Source organism: Balaenoptera acutorostrata, chromosome 17 (genome assembly GCF_949987535.1).
Source record: "Balaenoptera acutorostrata chromosome 17, mBalAcu1.1, whole genome shotgun sequence".
Taxonomy (NCBI): Eukaryota; Metazoa; Chordata; class Mammalia; order Artiodactyla; family Balaenopteridae; genus Balaenoptera; species Balaenoptera acutorostrata.
This window is the reverse complement of record NC_080080.1, coordinates 80300932-80314469: the sequence shown is the minus strand read 5'-3', so window position 1 is coordinate 80314469 and position 13538 is coordinate 80300932. Positions and strand designations below refer to the sequence as shown.

The 13538-nt window shown below is 37.6% G+C and overlaps 1 protein-coding gene across 1 annotated transcript in view; it reads right to left on the bottom strand.

The window, feature by feature from the left end:
• Window positions 1-4000: 4000 nt before the first annotated feature.
• RB1CC1 (RB1 inducible coiled-coil 1) overlaps window positions 4001-13538 on the bottom strand; it is a 69889-nt gene continuing 60351 nt past the window's right edge. The window contains exon 24 of the mRNA XM_057532415.1: window positions 4001-4400. Coding sequence (XP_057388398.1) covers window positions 4290-4400 — 111 coding nt within the window. The 3' untranslated portion in view covers window positions 4001-4289. The remainder of the gene's footprint in view (window positions 4401-13538) is intronic.

Here is a 13538-nt window from a genome sequence, read left to right as displayed (position 1 = left end):
GGAATATTACTCAGCCATAAAAAAGAATGAAATAATGCCATTTGCAGCAACATGGGTGGACCTAGAGATTATCATACTAAGTGAAGTAAGCCAGACAAAGACAAATATGATATCACTTATATGTGGAATCTAAAATATGACATGAACTTATTTATGAAACAGAAATAGGCTCACAGACATAGAAAACAGACTTATGGCTACCAAGGAGGTTGGGTAGGGATACATAAGGAGTTTGGGATTAGCAGATACACACTACTTTATATAAAATAGATAAGCAACAAGGATTTACTGTATACCACAGGGAACTATATTCAATGCCTTACAATTACCTATAATGGAAACGGATCTGAAAAAAATAATGTATGACTGAATCACTTTTCTATACACCAGAAACTGACACAACATTGTGAATCAACTCTACTTCAATAAAAATAAAATAAAATAAAATTGCGTCAGGCTGGATTTAGACTTGAGGTAAAGGACTTCCCCAAACTGAGAAGGGAGCAAACTTGCTCTGAGCACCTCTGCCAGGCACGGTTCTTGCCTCTCTGGGACTCACAGCCTGGAGGGTGATCAATGCGAGACAAAGACATACAAGGGCAGACAATACATTTAAAAGTCTAAGACATCCTCCATGGGAACTGAACATATCAGAGCAGTGGTCCAATATGATGCTTACTACGTTTGAATTTGGGGACCAATGGGAAGGTCGTGTCCACCAGGGACACACACTCTCCCCAGCACACCCCGTCACCCTCACGATGACTTGCATATAGTAAGTACTGAGCAAGGGTCTGAAGGACACATGGATCTCCCAGTGGAAGTGAGAGGGAGAAGGCGGAGTGAGGCTGCCTGCAGTAGGAAATGGGAAGCCAGGAAAAGGAGTTAATTGCGAGTATTTCCATTTCTCTGTAACTGTTGAACTGGTGAGTGATGGACAGAATTCGTGGTCCTGACACTGAGCTACTCCATTAACCCCTGTGAGTATCAGTGTCCTTATGTGTGAAAACAGAGAAAGAGATTTATTCCGAGGTTGGAAAAGATGGTGAACCTGGCTCTCTGACTCAGCTCAATCCTTGAACTTCTAGGAAAGAAATACATTGTCAAAAAATTTGGAAAGGGACTTCCCTGGTGGTGCAGTGGTTGGGAAGTCGCCTGCCAATGCAGGGGACATGGATTCGAGCCCTGGTTCCGGAAGATCCCACATGCCGCAGAGCAGCTAAGCCCGTGCGCCACAGCTACTGAGCATGCGCTCTAGAGCCCGCGAGCCACAACTACTGAAGCCCACGAGCCACAAATACTAAAGCCCACGTGCCTAGAGCCCGTGCTCCGCAACAAGAGAAGCCACCGCAATGAGAAGCCTGCGCACCGCAACGAAGAGTAGCCCCCGCTCGCCGCAACTATAGAAAGCCTGCACGCAGCAATACCCAACAGAGCCAAGATAAATAAATAAATAAATAAATAAATAAATAAATATTTTTAAAATTTGGAAAAAAACCTCTGAACAACACTAATTCAGGCAGTGTCAAGAGAAACTAAAGGGACTAATGAGCATGCTAAGACTATATAGAGGAAAGGTTTTATTTAGGGAAAAGCATAGATAGAAATAAATATAAATAAAGCTTTAGACACTTATGGGAAAATGAAGCATATAGGTGGGTCTTAATAAATTACAGATAATCACCAGAAAGATTTTTTTAAGTGTATAACTTTCACATTAAGTAGAAATAAAAAGGAAGCAGAGTAAAATACTGCCAATATCAGGAAAAAGAATTAAGTCCTAAAATAACAATATTTAAAGTAAATGTTTTCTAAAAATCCATCAATATATTTTCTACAAGAGACACATGTAAAACAAAATGCAAGAAAGGATAAAAATGAAGAGATCGAAAAAAGATGTCAGGCAAATATGGATTGAAAGAAAGCAAGGATAGCTATTAAATATAAGACAAAATATATTTTTTAAAACTAAAAGCATCATACTAAACAAAGAAGAATGTTGTATAAAGGTTAATGGGAAAATATATCAAGAAAATGTAATAATTATGAACATAGATCTACCTAACAATATGGTCTAAAAATGCATAGAACAACATATGGCAAAATAGTGAGAAGAAATACATAAATCAACCATTGCAGTTATTTTAAAAAGTTGAGGTAAAACACACATTTAGTAAAGTCTGTGAATATACCCACTTAACCCCACCCCAATGAAAAAATATATTTCTAGCACCCAAGAAGTCTCCCTCAGGGCCCTTCTACAAAATTAACTTCTGTCAGCATGGTTCATTTGCCCATTCTTGAACTTCATATAAATGGAATCATTCAGTATGAAATCTCTGTATCTGTCATTTTAATTCATTGTTATGTCTGTGACATTTCTTTATGTTTTTATGTGTACCAATAGCTCATTCTTTTATAAATTGCTACATAATATACCACTGTGTGAATATACCACAATTTATTTATCCATTTCTTACTGAAAAGCATTTGGGTTGTTTCCAGGTTTTATCTCTATACATTATTGTATGCATCTTTTGGTAAACATATGCACTTATTATTCTTGGGTAAATACCTAAGAGTGGGATTACCAAGTCAGTGCAGTGTGTAATTTCAAAAGATACTGCCGTGCTTTCAAATCTCTTCCCCCCTGCAGTGTACGAGAGTTCCAATTGTCTCACTTCTTTGTCAACACTTGGTATTGTTAGTCTTTTGAATTTAAGCCAGTCGAGTGGGTGTGTAGTGGCACCTCATCGTGGTTTTGACTTGCATTTTCCTGATGATTAATGATATAAGCACTTTGTTAACAGCTTATTGGCCATTGGTTCTCCTCTTTTGTGAAGAACCCATCAAGTCTTTTGTTCACTTTTAAATCAGCTTGTCTTTTTTTATCAATTTGTAGTTCTTTATATATTCTAGATACTAGTCCTTTGTCAGATGCATGTACTGCAAATATCTTCTCCCAGTCTGTGACTTGTCTTTTTACTCTAATTAAGGGGGTCTTTTGATAAATAGTAGTTCTTAGTTTCAATGAAATCTAATGTCTCAATCTTTTCTTTTGATGTTTTCTTTGGTCCTTCCCCAGAGGGAAAAAAAGGGATATTTTTCTTTTTTTTTTCCTCCTAAAAGCTTTATTGTTTTACCTTTTACATTTAATTTTATGATCCATTTCAAAATACATTTTTTGTGTGTTTCAAATACATTTTGTGCATAATCTGCAGTCAAGGCCAAGGTGCATTTATTTTGCATCTAGTATCTTTTATTAAGACCATCCTTTCCCCACTGAATTGCAATGGTGCCTTTGTAGTAAATCAGGTGACTGTATATATGTGAGTCTATTTCTGGACTCTGTTTCTTTTCCATTTTACCCCGTGAGCAGAAACCGTAACTGGATTGTGAGGCCAGAGACAATCATTTCCCAAGATGCTATTTTTAGGTGGAGACATGAATGCATTTGCTTTGGTAGAGTTCTTTTGATTCTTTTCCCTGACTTACTTTCCATCTCTTTATAAGGACAAAGATGGCAGAGAGCTGCAGGCCATGCACTGGCAGTGGTGATCAGACATTTTTTACTATAAATTCTATTACATCTACTTTTTCTAATAGAAAAAATAATACAAAATTTAGTATGTCCCTTAACCCAATATCCAGAAAACAAAGTGAAATTACATGAACGCCTAAGGAGCCTTTATTTTGCATTGTTCATAATTCATTTTCTATATTCCTGGTTGTATATATGGATACCTACTAGAAATATTCTACAAATGTTTTGAGATCTCAGAGAAATAACAGCTAGTGCTATAACCTGGGATTTTAACTTTTCCTTTTCCTATTTTTTTTTTTTTGCTAAGCTTTTTTTTTTTTAATGTCTGAAACATTTATATTAACATATTTCCATCCTTTTCCTATTTTTTATGAGTAAAAAAAATATTACATCAATTTGTCTTTAATCTTGGCATTTATTATAATTATTATAGATATTCATGCTATCTGTGTTTACACTGCAAATTATAAATTATCTTTTAATTAGAAAAGCACATTTTTAGCTCTTGCTTGTGAATGGCAACATCAGCTACAAGAAGAAATATTTGTGTATATTTTGGCTGTGATGTTTTTAAGAAATAAAATTCCACATATTCTTCATAAGATAACTAAAAAAACCCCTCCTGATGTAAGTATTGATCACAGTTTCTCTGATGCACCCAGTGGGACTAGTTTACCAAATTCAATTCTCTACAAGTACTTGGTCACTGAACACTTAATACCTTGTGAAAATGTCTAAGTCCATCTCAGAACGCACCTGGTTCCCATAAACATAGGTTCAGCAGTAGGTGCGGCTTTAATGGTGAAATTATGGATTTCTTGTGTCCTCCTCTGCCTGCATTCACTCGGGAAGACTCCTGGAACAGAGCAGTTCATCCTATTATAAGAGGATCACTAAGCAGGAAATAGTCAACACGCTCCTCGTCGGACAAACCCTATCCTTACACGGTCTGCTTGTGCTCTTATATTAACGTACAGGACTTGCTCCCAGAAAGGACCACAGCCACCACTCATCACTTTCTGTAACACGCAACTTTGTTACTATGGGAAACTTGAATATAGAGGCTCCCCAAACACTGAAAAAAATATACGAGAAAATATTGAGCAAAATAATTGTAATAAATTGATAGTCTAAATGTCGGTCATCTCCCATTTCGCAATTGCACCCTCCTAAGTAACGTTGCGAGTGAAGTAGAAGGCATTTGGCTTTGGTCCTTCCAACCCCAATCAAACTTTGAATTTCGCTGTTGCCTGAATAGCAGAATCATTTTGATGTCAGGCATTTATTTAATGGAAACTTTCTGAACTTCATTCTAATGATAAACTTTTAGCGACAAGCTCTGTAATTTTTTAACGAAATAGAAATAATATGGCAATGAGCACTCAGCAGGTATTTTGGTATGTCAGAAGTGTTGGAATTGTCAAGATTTTTGTGAATAATCTGTGTATTTCCAATTTAAGTTTGCTTATTCTAATGGACACTGCAGAGAACACATGCAGGCACCCCTAGAACTTGAGTAAAATTAGAAAAGTTTAGAGAAAAAATGCATTAGTCATCTGGAAAAATAGTCCTAGAGGCTGTGGATGTGTGGTTTCCAACAAGAGAAAGACTTCATCTATTAGTACAGATCTTCCCTGACTTACATTGGATTTACATCCTGATAAACCCAGCGTTAAGTCGAAAATATTTCAAGTGGAAAAGGCATTAAATACACTTAACCTACTGGACTTCGTAGCTCAGCCTCACCTCCCTCAGATGCGCTCAGAACACTCACATTAGCCTACAGCTGGGCAAAATCATCTCACACAGAGCCTGTTTTATACTAAAGTGCTGCCTATCTCATGCGGTTTACTGAACACTGTACTGAAAGCGAAAATCAGAACGGTTGCCAGTGCATCAGTGGATCACCCTGGAGACCTCGTGGTGACAGGAGCTGCTGCTGCCCTGCCCAGCACTCACGAGGGGATCCACCACATCTCGCTGCCCAGGAGAAGATCAAAATCCAAAAGTCTAAGTACGGTTTCTACTGAACGCATATCGCTTTCACATGGTAGTCGAAAAGTTAAAGTTGAACCATTGTGTATCCTATGTTCCCTTGGCAACTATATTACTCACCACGAATCAGCATGGTTTTGCTTTATACCAGAACCACACCCCCTGTGACACGGTCTGCCTTTATACATAATCATGGAGAAATTGGTACTACTGATTCATAAATATATATCTATGTGTGTATATATATATTTAGGAAACAGTTTTGCGTAAAGATATTTAGAAGACAGAGCAGCACTGACATGCTTATAGAAGGAAAGTGATAAGTAATTCAAGGGGAATAAGAAGACAGCGTTTATGCTTCTAAAGTGGAGAAACTTTTTTGACGTTCCAGTTATATCCACAAGCCTCTACCCACTAGGAATTATCATTTAGTTCATGCTGTGAGGTTTCAGCTACCTCAGCTGAGAATACCATGATTACTGATAACAGTAAATGGCCAGTTAGTTTTTCAAGAAATCAAAACTTCATGGTTTGAAAAGCCTCTCCAATGTCTTAAGGAGTACACAGTGGTTCATATTATCACTGGTTAATACAGAGATGCTTTGGGAAGTATCAGATGCCAAAGTTCAAAGGTGGCCTCTGTCTAGCACTCTGGATCGCCATGGAAATATCAGGATCAGAGTGATGAGAGAATTCTTGTAGAGTGTAGAATTTTTGAATGCTCTTACTTATTATATAATGATACTATTATTTGTAAGGCATCTCAAAATATTTTAAATTATGCACAATTGCTTTTAGTGCTAATTGGTAAGAAGAGTCCTCTGGTAAGATTTCCAGAGCGTAAATGGCCATTGTCATAGCTGAAAAAGTTGCTCATTCATGCTCCCTTGTATTCTTCAATGCTACAGGCTAAATCTGAGTAACATTCATGAAAATGTTACTTTTTTAAAAGGACCTAATTCAGTACATGGTGGCATGAAAACACAGGGAAAAGTATGCATTTCAACTAGACCATGTACAACCTGTTTTAAAAGTAGTACCACCTATATAGACAGTGACATCTCCAGAAACCATACTTCTCAAACAGGTAGGATGCAGAGATAAGCTTGTGTATGATTGTGACTGAAATTGCCGAGAATTCAGGCATCGTATATGCTTTTAAGGTTAGGCTCTACACTTCTGTAGGAATTATTTAAGAACTCATTCTTTAAGAAACCAAGTTCATGTTAGACGCCTACGCTGGTTAAGCAGACACCCACTGGCCAAACAGAATTCCAAAGAGATTACAAGTGACACCTACGCTAATTATTCACCGAGCAACATTACTACTATGACCAGTGGGGGAATTAGTTGGTGGCATTTCTAAATCAGTCTAAGAAGTATTACAGCATCAATTCAGAATTAGACTGTCAGAGAAGCATCTGTGCTATTAGGGTCCACAAAACTGGAGAGATCCTTCTGAAGCGACACATAACGTTTGTAAAAATAGTCCCTGAAAGCCACTGAAAGTGTTGGAATTCCCTAAATTGCCATTAAACGCTAGTGACAGCGAAGATGGAGGATTCCTGCCTAGTGCTCTGCTCTGAAGGAAAAGGGTAACATCTGTTCAAGTGGTTTGACGGCCCAGCATTTTAGTGAGGCACAGACCCCGGACAGAAGTGTCCCTACGTGACACACACACACACACACGTACTGCTTTCACTACAAGGGTATGCAGAGGACTGATGGTCCATTTTGTTACGTGGAGGCTTGAGGCTTGTTTCCGCTAACACTGGAAGTGACGCTGCTACTAAACCTCATCTATCTTAAGGTGAGAAGGAAACAATCAGTGGCGTCTGAGACACCTAAGAAGTATGTAAACCAAATAGCTTACAGCTGACAGTATGTCTCATTACCACTGTGTTAGGAATTGTTTGAATTTCCATCTTAGCCTTAAAGATTATAAATTACACAAAGTGCTTTTCAAAATCGGCCAAAGATGGCTTGTTTATATTCTAAGAGTATGACTAACATAAAAGCCATCAATTAATGGACATTAATAACATTTTAAACTGCTTCCCAGTCATCACTAGTAAGTGTTTAAGTAAAAGGGTAAATTTATGAAAATTAGATTTTAAAGCAAACAGTATTGGGGACTTCCCTGGCGACCCAGTGGTTAAGACTTTGCCTTCCAATGCAGGGGGTGCGGGTTCGATCCCTGGTAAGATCCCACATGCCTCATGGCCAAAAAACCAAAACACAAAAGAGAAGCGATACTGTAACAAATTCAATAAGGACTTTAAAAATGGTCCACATCAAAAAAAATCTTAAAAAACAAAACAAAACAGTATTCAGTTTTGTGGCTTTAGGCATCATTAAATCACATGCTTTAAAAAATCTTCAAGGACATTTATACCTAATATTAAAGGCCAATAGCTACTCCTATACTTGGAGTTGGCTCAGTCACTCAGTGTGATCAAAAGACTGTGGTAGAAGTGACATAATTTGACTTCTAAGCCTCCGACTTTGTTGCCCCCTCTTTTAGGCAGCCCTGCAGCCACTGTTTAGAAACCGGGGCACTTTGACAGGACACATAAGGAACCGAGGCATCCCCGGTGACCCTAACTCAGTTCCAGCCAACTGAGCGATGTCAGCCAGCCTGAAGTGAATCGACAGACGACTGCAGCCACGTAAAGCAAATGAACGATACTTTAAGCCACTGCTCACTGAAATGAGCAGTTACAATATACTTGACACAGAAACTGGTACCCAAAACCCAAAACACCTGGCACTGCCCGACAAGCCTGGGAGAACAGGGAACTAACTGTCCGTGAAGGTTGGAAAAGCAAAACTGCTATTGGAAGCTGGAAAGATGGTGACTTACGTCTTTAAGCAGCAAAACAACTGGCAAAACTAGCAAATGTGTGTTTTTGGCTAAGAAACTTTCTAAGAAATGTTCAAAGTGTCCACTGGTTTCCTTCAGCTCTGTATGAGGCATGGGAAGAGGGACATGAAAACAGAGAAGAAACTTTTCATTTACAAGAAGAGTTCAGCAAAAATATAGAAGACGCAGGACCTGTAAGGTTGGGTCCACTCTCTCCAGAGCTGAAGATTCTCAAAGTAAGAAATGGTTTCTGGATCATGATCAAATCAAGACTGTAACTGCTATGCCCTTTGGGCTACGTCAGCACCTAGAAAATCCTCTCAGCTAGACAAAGGAGTTCTTAAGCATCTTAAGAGATTTTTCCCAGAGCACTCCACTATTCCAGAGAGGTCTGTGTGAATCATGATTTAGCTTTTAAAGGACATTTAGGGAACTCCAAACAGTTTTATAGGAAACCCACAGCATTTTTAAGGGAGTTGTACTTTGATAAACATATATGCACAAAGACATTTTAAAAATAAACAAGACCTCTCGACCCCCAATTTTGAGTAAGCAGGAAGGAGGATATAAACGATCCACTTTAGAGCACTTATGATAAATGCATAGTCTTAATTTCTAGCAAATACATATCTTTCGGTGTTTTTGTTCTCTCAGGCCAATGCCTGAAAGAAATGGAATTCATGTAAACTACTCCAACCATCGGAATAAATTGAGCCATAAACCCAGGGTTTGGGGGTTTTCCTCTCTCTCCCTCAACTGGAAGAACATTATGCTAAGTCAGGAGTGATCGATGTGATTCTCACTGAGCTCCTAATTCTGAGACATTGGCCAAGTCACTAATCACTCCAAACCTGTTTTCTTGTCTTTAAAAGGATCAATCCAATAGTGATGTCACAAAAGATGGTGGATTAGTATCCAGAGAATGTGTCCCTCCACTTTAGATGCAAAAATCCTCAACAAAATTCTAGGAACTGAATTAAACAGATTAAAAGGATTACACAAAATGACCGCCAGGTGGGGTCGGGAGGTCTATTCCAGAACGCAAGCATGACTCAACATATGAAAATCAATGTAACACATAACATTAATAGAAGGAAGGACAAGAAAAACACATGGCCATCTCAATGAATACAGAATAAGCATTTGACAAACTTCAACACCGCTTCGTCATTAAAAACATTCAACAAACTAGAAACTGAAGGGAAGTTCCTCAACATGAAAGCCATACGTGAAAAACCCACCACAGTGAGTAGCATACACAATGGCGAGAGACTGAAAGCTTTCCCTCTAAGATAGGAACACAAAGATTCTCATTTTCACTGCTTCTTTTCAACACAGTATTGGAAGTTCTAGCCAGAGCAATCAGGCAAGAAAAAGAAATAGAAGGCATCCAAATTGGAAGGGAAGAAGTAGAACAATTTCTATTTTCAGATAATCTGATAATTAAAGAAGCAATTCCACTTATAAAATCCAAAAGAATAAAATACTTGAAAATAAATTTAACTAAAAAAGGACTGTATACCAAAGGCTACAAAATGTTTCTAAAATAAAATGGAAAGACATCATGTATTTATGAACTGAAAGACAATACTAAGATTGTCAATACAGGGACTTCCCTGGTGGCACAGTGGTTAACAATCCGCCTGCCAATGCAGGGAACAAGGGTTCGAGCCCTGGTCCGGGAAGATCCCACATGCTGCGGAGCAACTAAGCCCGTGCGCCACAACTACTGAGCCTGTGCTCTAGAGCCCATGAGCCACAACTGCTGAGCTCGTGTGCCACAACTACTGAGCCTGCGCTCCAGAGCCCACGTGCCACAACTATGGAGCCCACGAGCCACAACTACTGAAGCCTGCGCACCTAGAGCCCGTGTTCCGCAACAAGAAGCCACCGCAATGAGAAGCCCGCATGCTACAACGAAGAGTAGCCCCCGCTCGCCGCAACTAGAGAAAGCCCGCGTACAGCAACAAAGACCCAACACAGCCAAAAATAAATAAATTAATTAATTTAAAAAAAAAGATTGGCAGTACTGCCATAAAGTAACCTACAGATTTGATGCAATCCTTAACAAAATTCCAATAGTCATTCTTCCAAAATGGAAAAACCAATTCAAAAATTTATATGGAGGGAATTCCCTGGTTGTCCAGTGGTTAGGATTCCATGCTGCTACTGCAAGGGGTACAGGTTCGATCCCTGGTCAGGGAACTAGGATTCTGCATGCCTCACGGCGTGGCAAAAAAAAAATCATATGGAAACTCAATGTACCCTAAAGAGTCAAACAATTTTCAAAGAGGATCAAAGTTGGAGGACTCATAATTCCAGATTTTAAAACTTATTACAAAGTTTACTATAAAACTCAATAAAGAATGCAGTACTGACATAAGGACACACACACACACACACACACACACACACACACACACACCCGCCAATGAATCAGAACTGAGAGTCCAGCAATAAACCCATACGTCAATGGTCAAATGATTTTCGACGACAATTCAATTGGAGGAAAAAAAGTTTCTTCAGGTGGTACTGGGATTACTGGATATCCACATACAAAAGAATGAAGTTGGACGCCTACCTCACACCAAATACATAAGTCAATTTAAAATGAATCAACAATCTAAATATGAGTTAATACCACAAAACTCTTAGATATGACATCAAAAGCACAGGCAAAAAAAAATTAAATTGGACTTTATCAAGATGATAAACTTCTGCACATCAAAGGAGATTATCAAGAAATTGACAAGATGACCTACAGAATGGGAGAAAATATTTGTAAATCATATGAGCCTAGTATCCAGAATATATAAAAAAAACTCTTACGACTCAACAACAGAAAGACAACTGAAAAAAATGGGCCAAGTGCTTGAACTGGTATTTCTCCAACAAAGATATACAAATGCCCCACAAGCACATAAAACACCCACTTAGGATGGCTACTAAAAAAAAAGTCATGATAATATAAATGCTAATGAACCAACCTGAAAGTAATATACAGTGCAGGAAAGATACAAGCAGAAAAGGTTCTTGTGAAGTAACTAAATCTTCGTATCATATGAGAACGTAAACTGAAAATATAAATTGATTTATCGAGAAATACCAGTATAGTCGTATAGTCTGGCACATTAAAAAAAAAAAAAAAAAAAAAAAAGGCCAAACAAGCAAAATTACTTCCACGTGGCAAAACTGGGAAATAGGACAGGGGTTTAAGGGCATATTAATTTTTTTGAAAGCACATACATGTTTTATACCATGATAATTTTTTTAAATAAATAAAAATGAAAGTTTGTATAATTTTTGCTCATTCTGTTCTTAGGATATCCAGGTACTTTTGCAAAAGTAAAACTATCCATGTAATTCATGTACGCTTCAAGTTTACTTGCAGTTAAATGTGACTTAAACTTTCATTCTCATAATAAAGAGAGCTACATTTCTTCTCGAGTTTGAATAGTGAATTTACAGATTCTGATAAAGAAATCTTTATAATAGCTAATGTTTATTCAGTACTTAACCTGTTTATCTGAAATTGTTCAAAGCCCTTTATAATTTTCATCACTTAATTTTCAAAATAACCCTACGAGGTAGGTCTTATTATTACACCATTTTATACATGAGAAAACTGAGGCTCAGAGTTTATGCAACTTGGCCAAAATTAAAGTTAGACCTGGGACTGAAGCGTGGACATTCTGATGCCAAGGCTCACCTCAACGACCCAATGGTAAGAACTCAACCAGGCTTCATTTTTCTTCTTTTTAACTAAGAAAACTGCATTTTCTTTTTGTTTGCTTTGTGAAGGTTTATGTGACCACTGATAGCACGGATATGAAATGGGATATAAGAAAAACTCTAAGCAACAGAAGCCAACGTTAAAGAGCGACACTCCTGAGATGTCACACGTCAGCCCACAGCCCCACAACACAATGACCACGTGAAATCTCAAGTCAAACAGACCCCCGGCAGATTCATTCAGACCAACCTCACCTGCTTAGCAGGACCACTCTGTACATAATGTTCTTTAGTGCTTTGATATTCTCTGCATGAAGATGTAATGGAAGGATTGAATAGAAACATGTGAAATCATTTGTTCATTTATTCATTAATATGTTGTCAAATTCAGTTTTCTATACACTATGGTGTTTATTCCATTTTCTGTACTATTAGACATACATATTTTAAAAAATATTTAACTTATTTTTATGAAGAAATTAAATATTTTCTGAAAAAAAGAATCACTTTATTATTGTTCTCTAGCAATAAACCTGAAACAAGTCTCAACCAGCTCAACTACTCATTTAAATACCTCTGCTCTGTGGCAACTTAGCTAAAGATCGGCTTCACACAATTCTATTCTACGTAACACTGTTTTACCCTGTTACATAGCATATAGTTAAAGAACATTTTTGTAATAAACATGTTTCTCTTTTGATATGATACAGAACAAGTTTTTCACACTTCCCAGCAATCACTCAAATATATTAAAAATTGTATCCTTCTTTAAAAGGCACACACATTTACAGGTTCAAATCTTTATTGTTTTAAAATTCTACATGTCTTTTACAATACAACATTTTGTTATATTTAAATGACCTCTAAATGGTTAATGTACAATGAATACGTTTTTTCTGAAACTGAACCATGAATTACGACGTCATCAATAAGATTATTCTAAACAGAATAATAAAGTGTTGGGAAGGTCTGTGTGCTGCTTGAGAAAGCCCCACTAGCTCACTCCTCCCTGTAGAACCCAGGCGACCAATCTGTTCAAAGTGCTTTTGAAGATTGCTGATTATGACTGATCTTAAAGTCAGTCAATCAAATAAGAGTTCCTTTTTGTTTTGAAACATCAAAGGGCATTTAAAAAAATAAATGAAACAATTTGTTTTAGTAATCTACAGAGGCAAACTCAAAATTATGATTATCTGCATGCAATAACACTCCCCTTTAAATAGTTTTGAAGAATTTATACATTTTATAAAGAATGTGTTAAAGAGTGCAAGTTTTCTGATATTGATTTCACGAAAGGACAAGTGCTGGTAATAACAACTAACACTGAGTATCTAAGTTCACGCTAAGGTATATGTAACAGGCGAAGAATATGGCTGATGGTAAACCACGACGCACGGCGTGTGC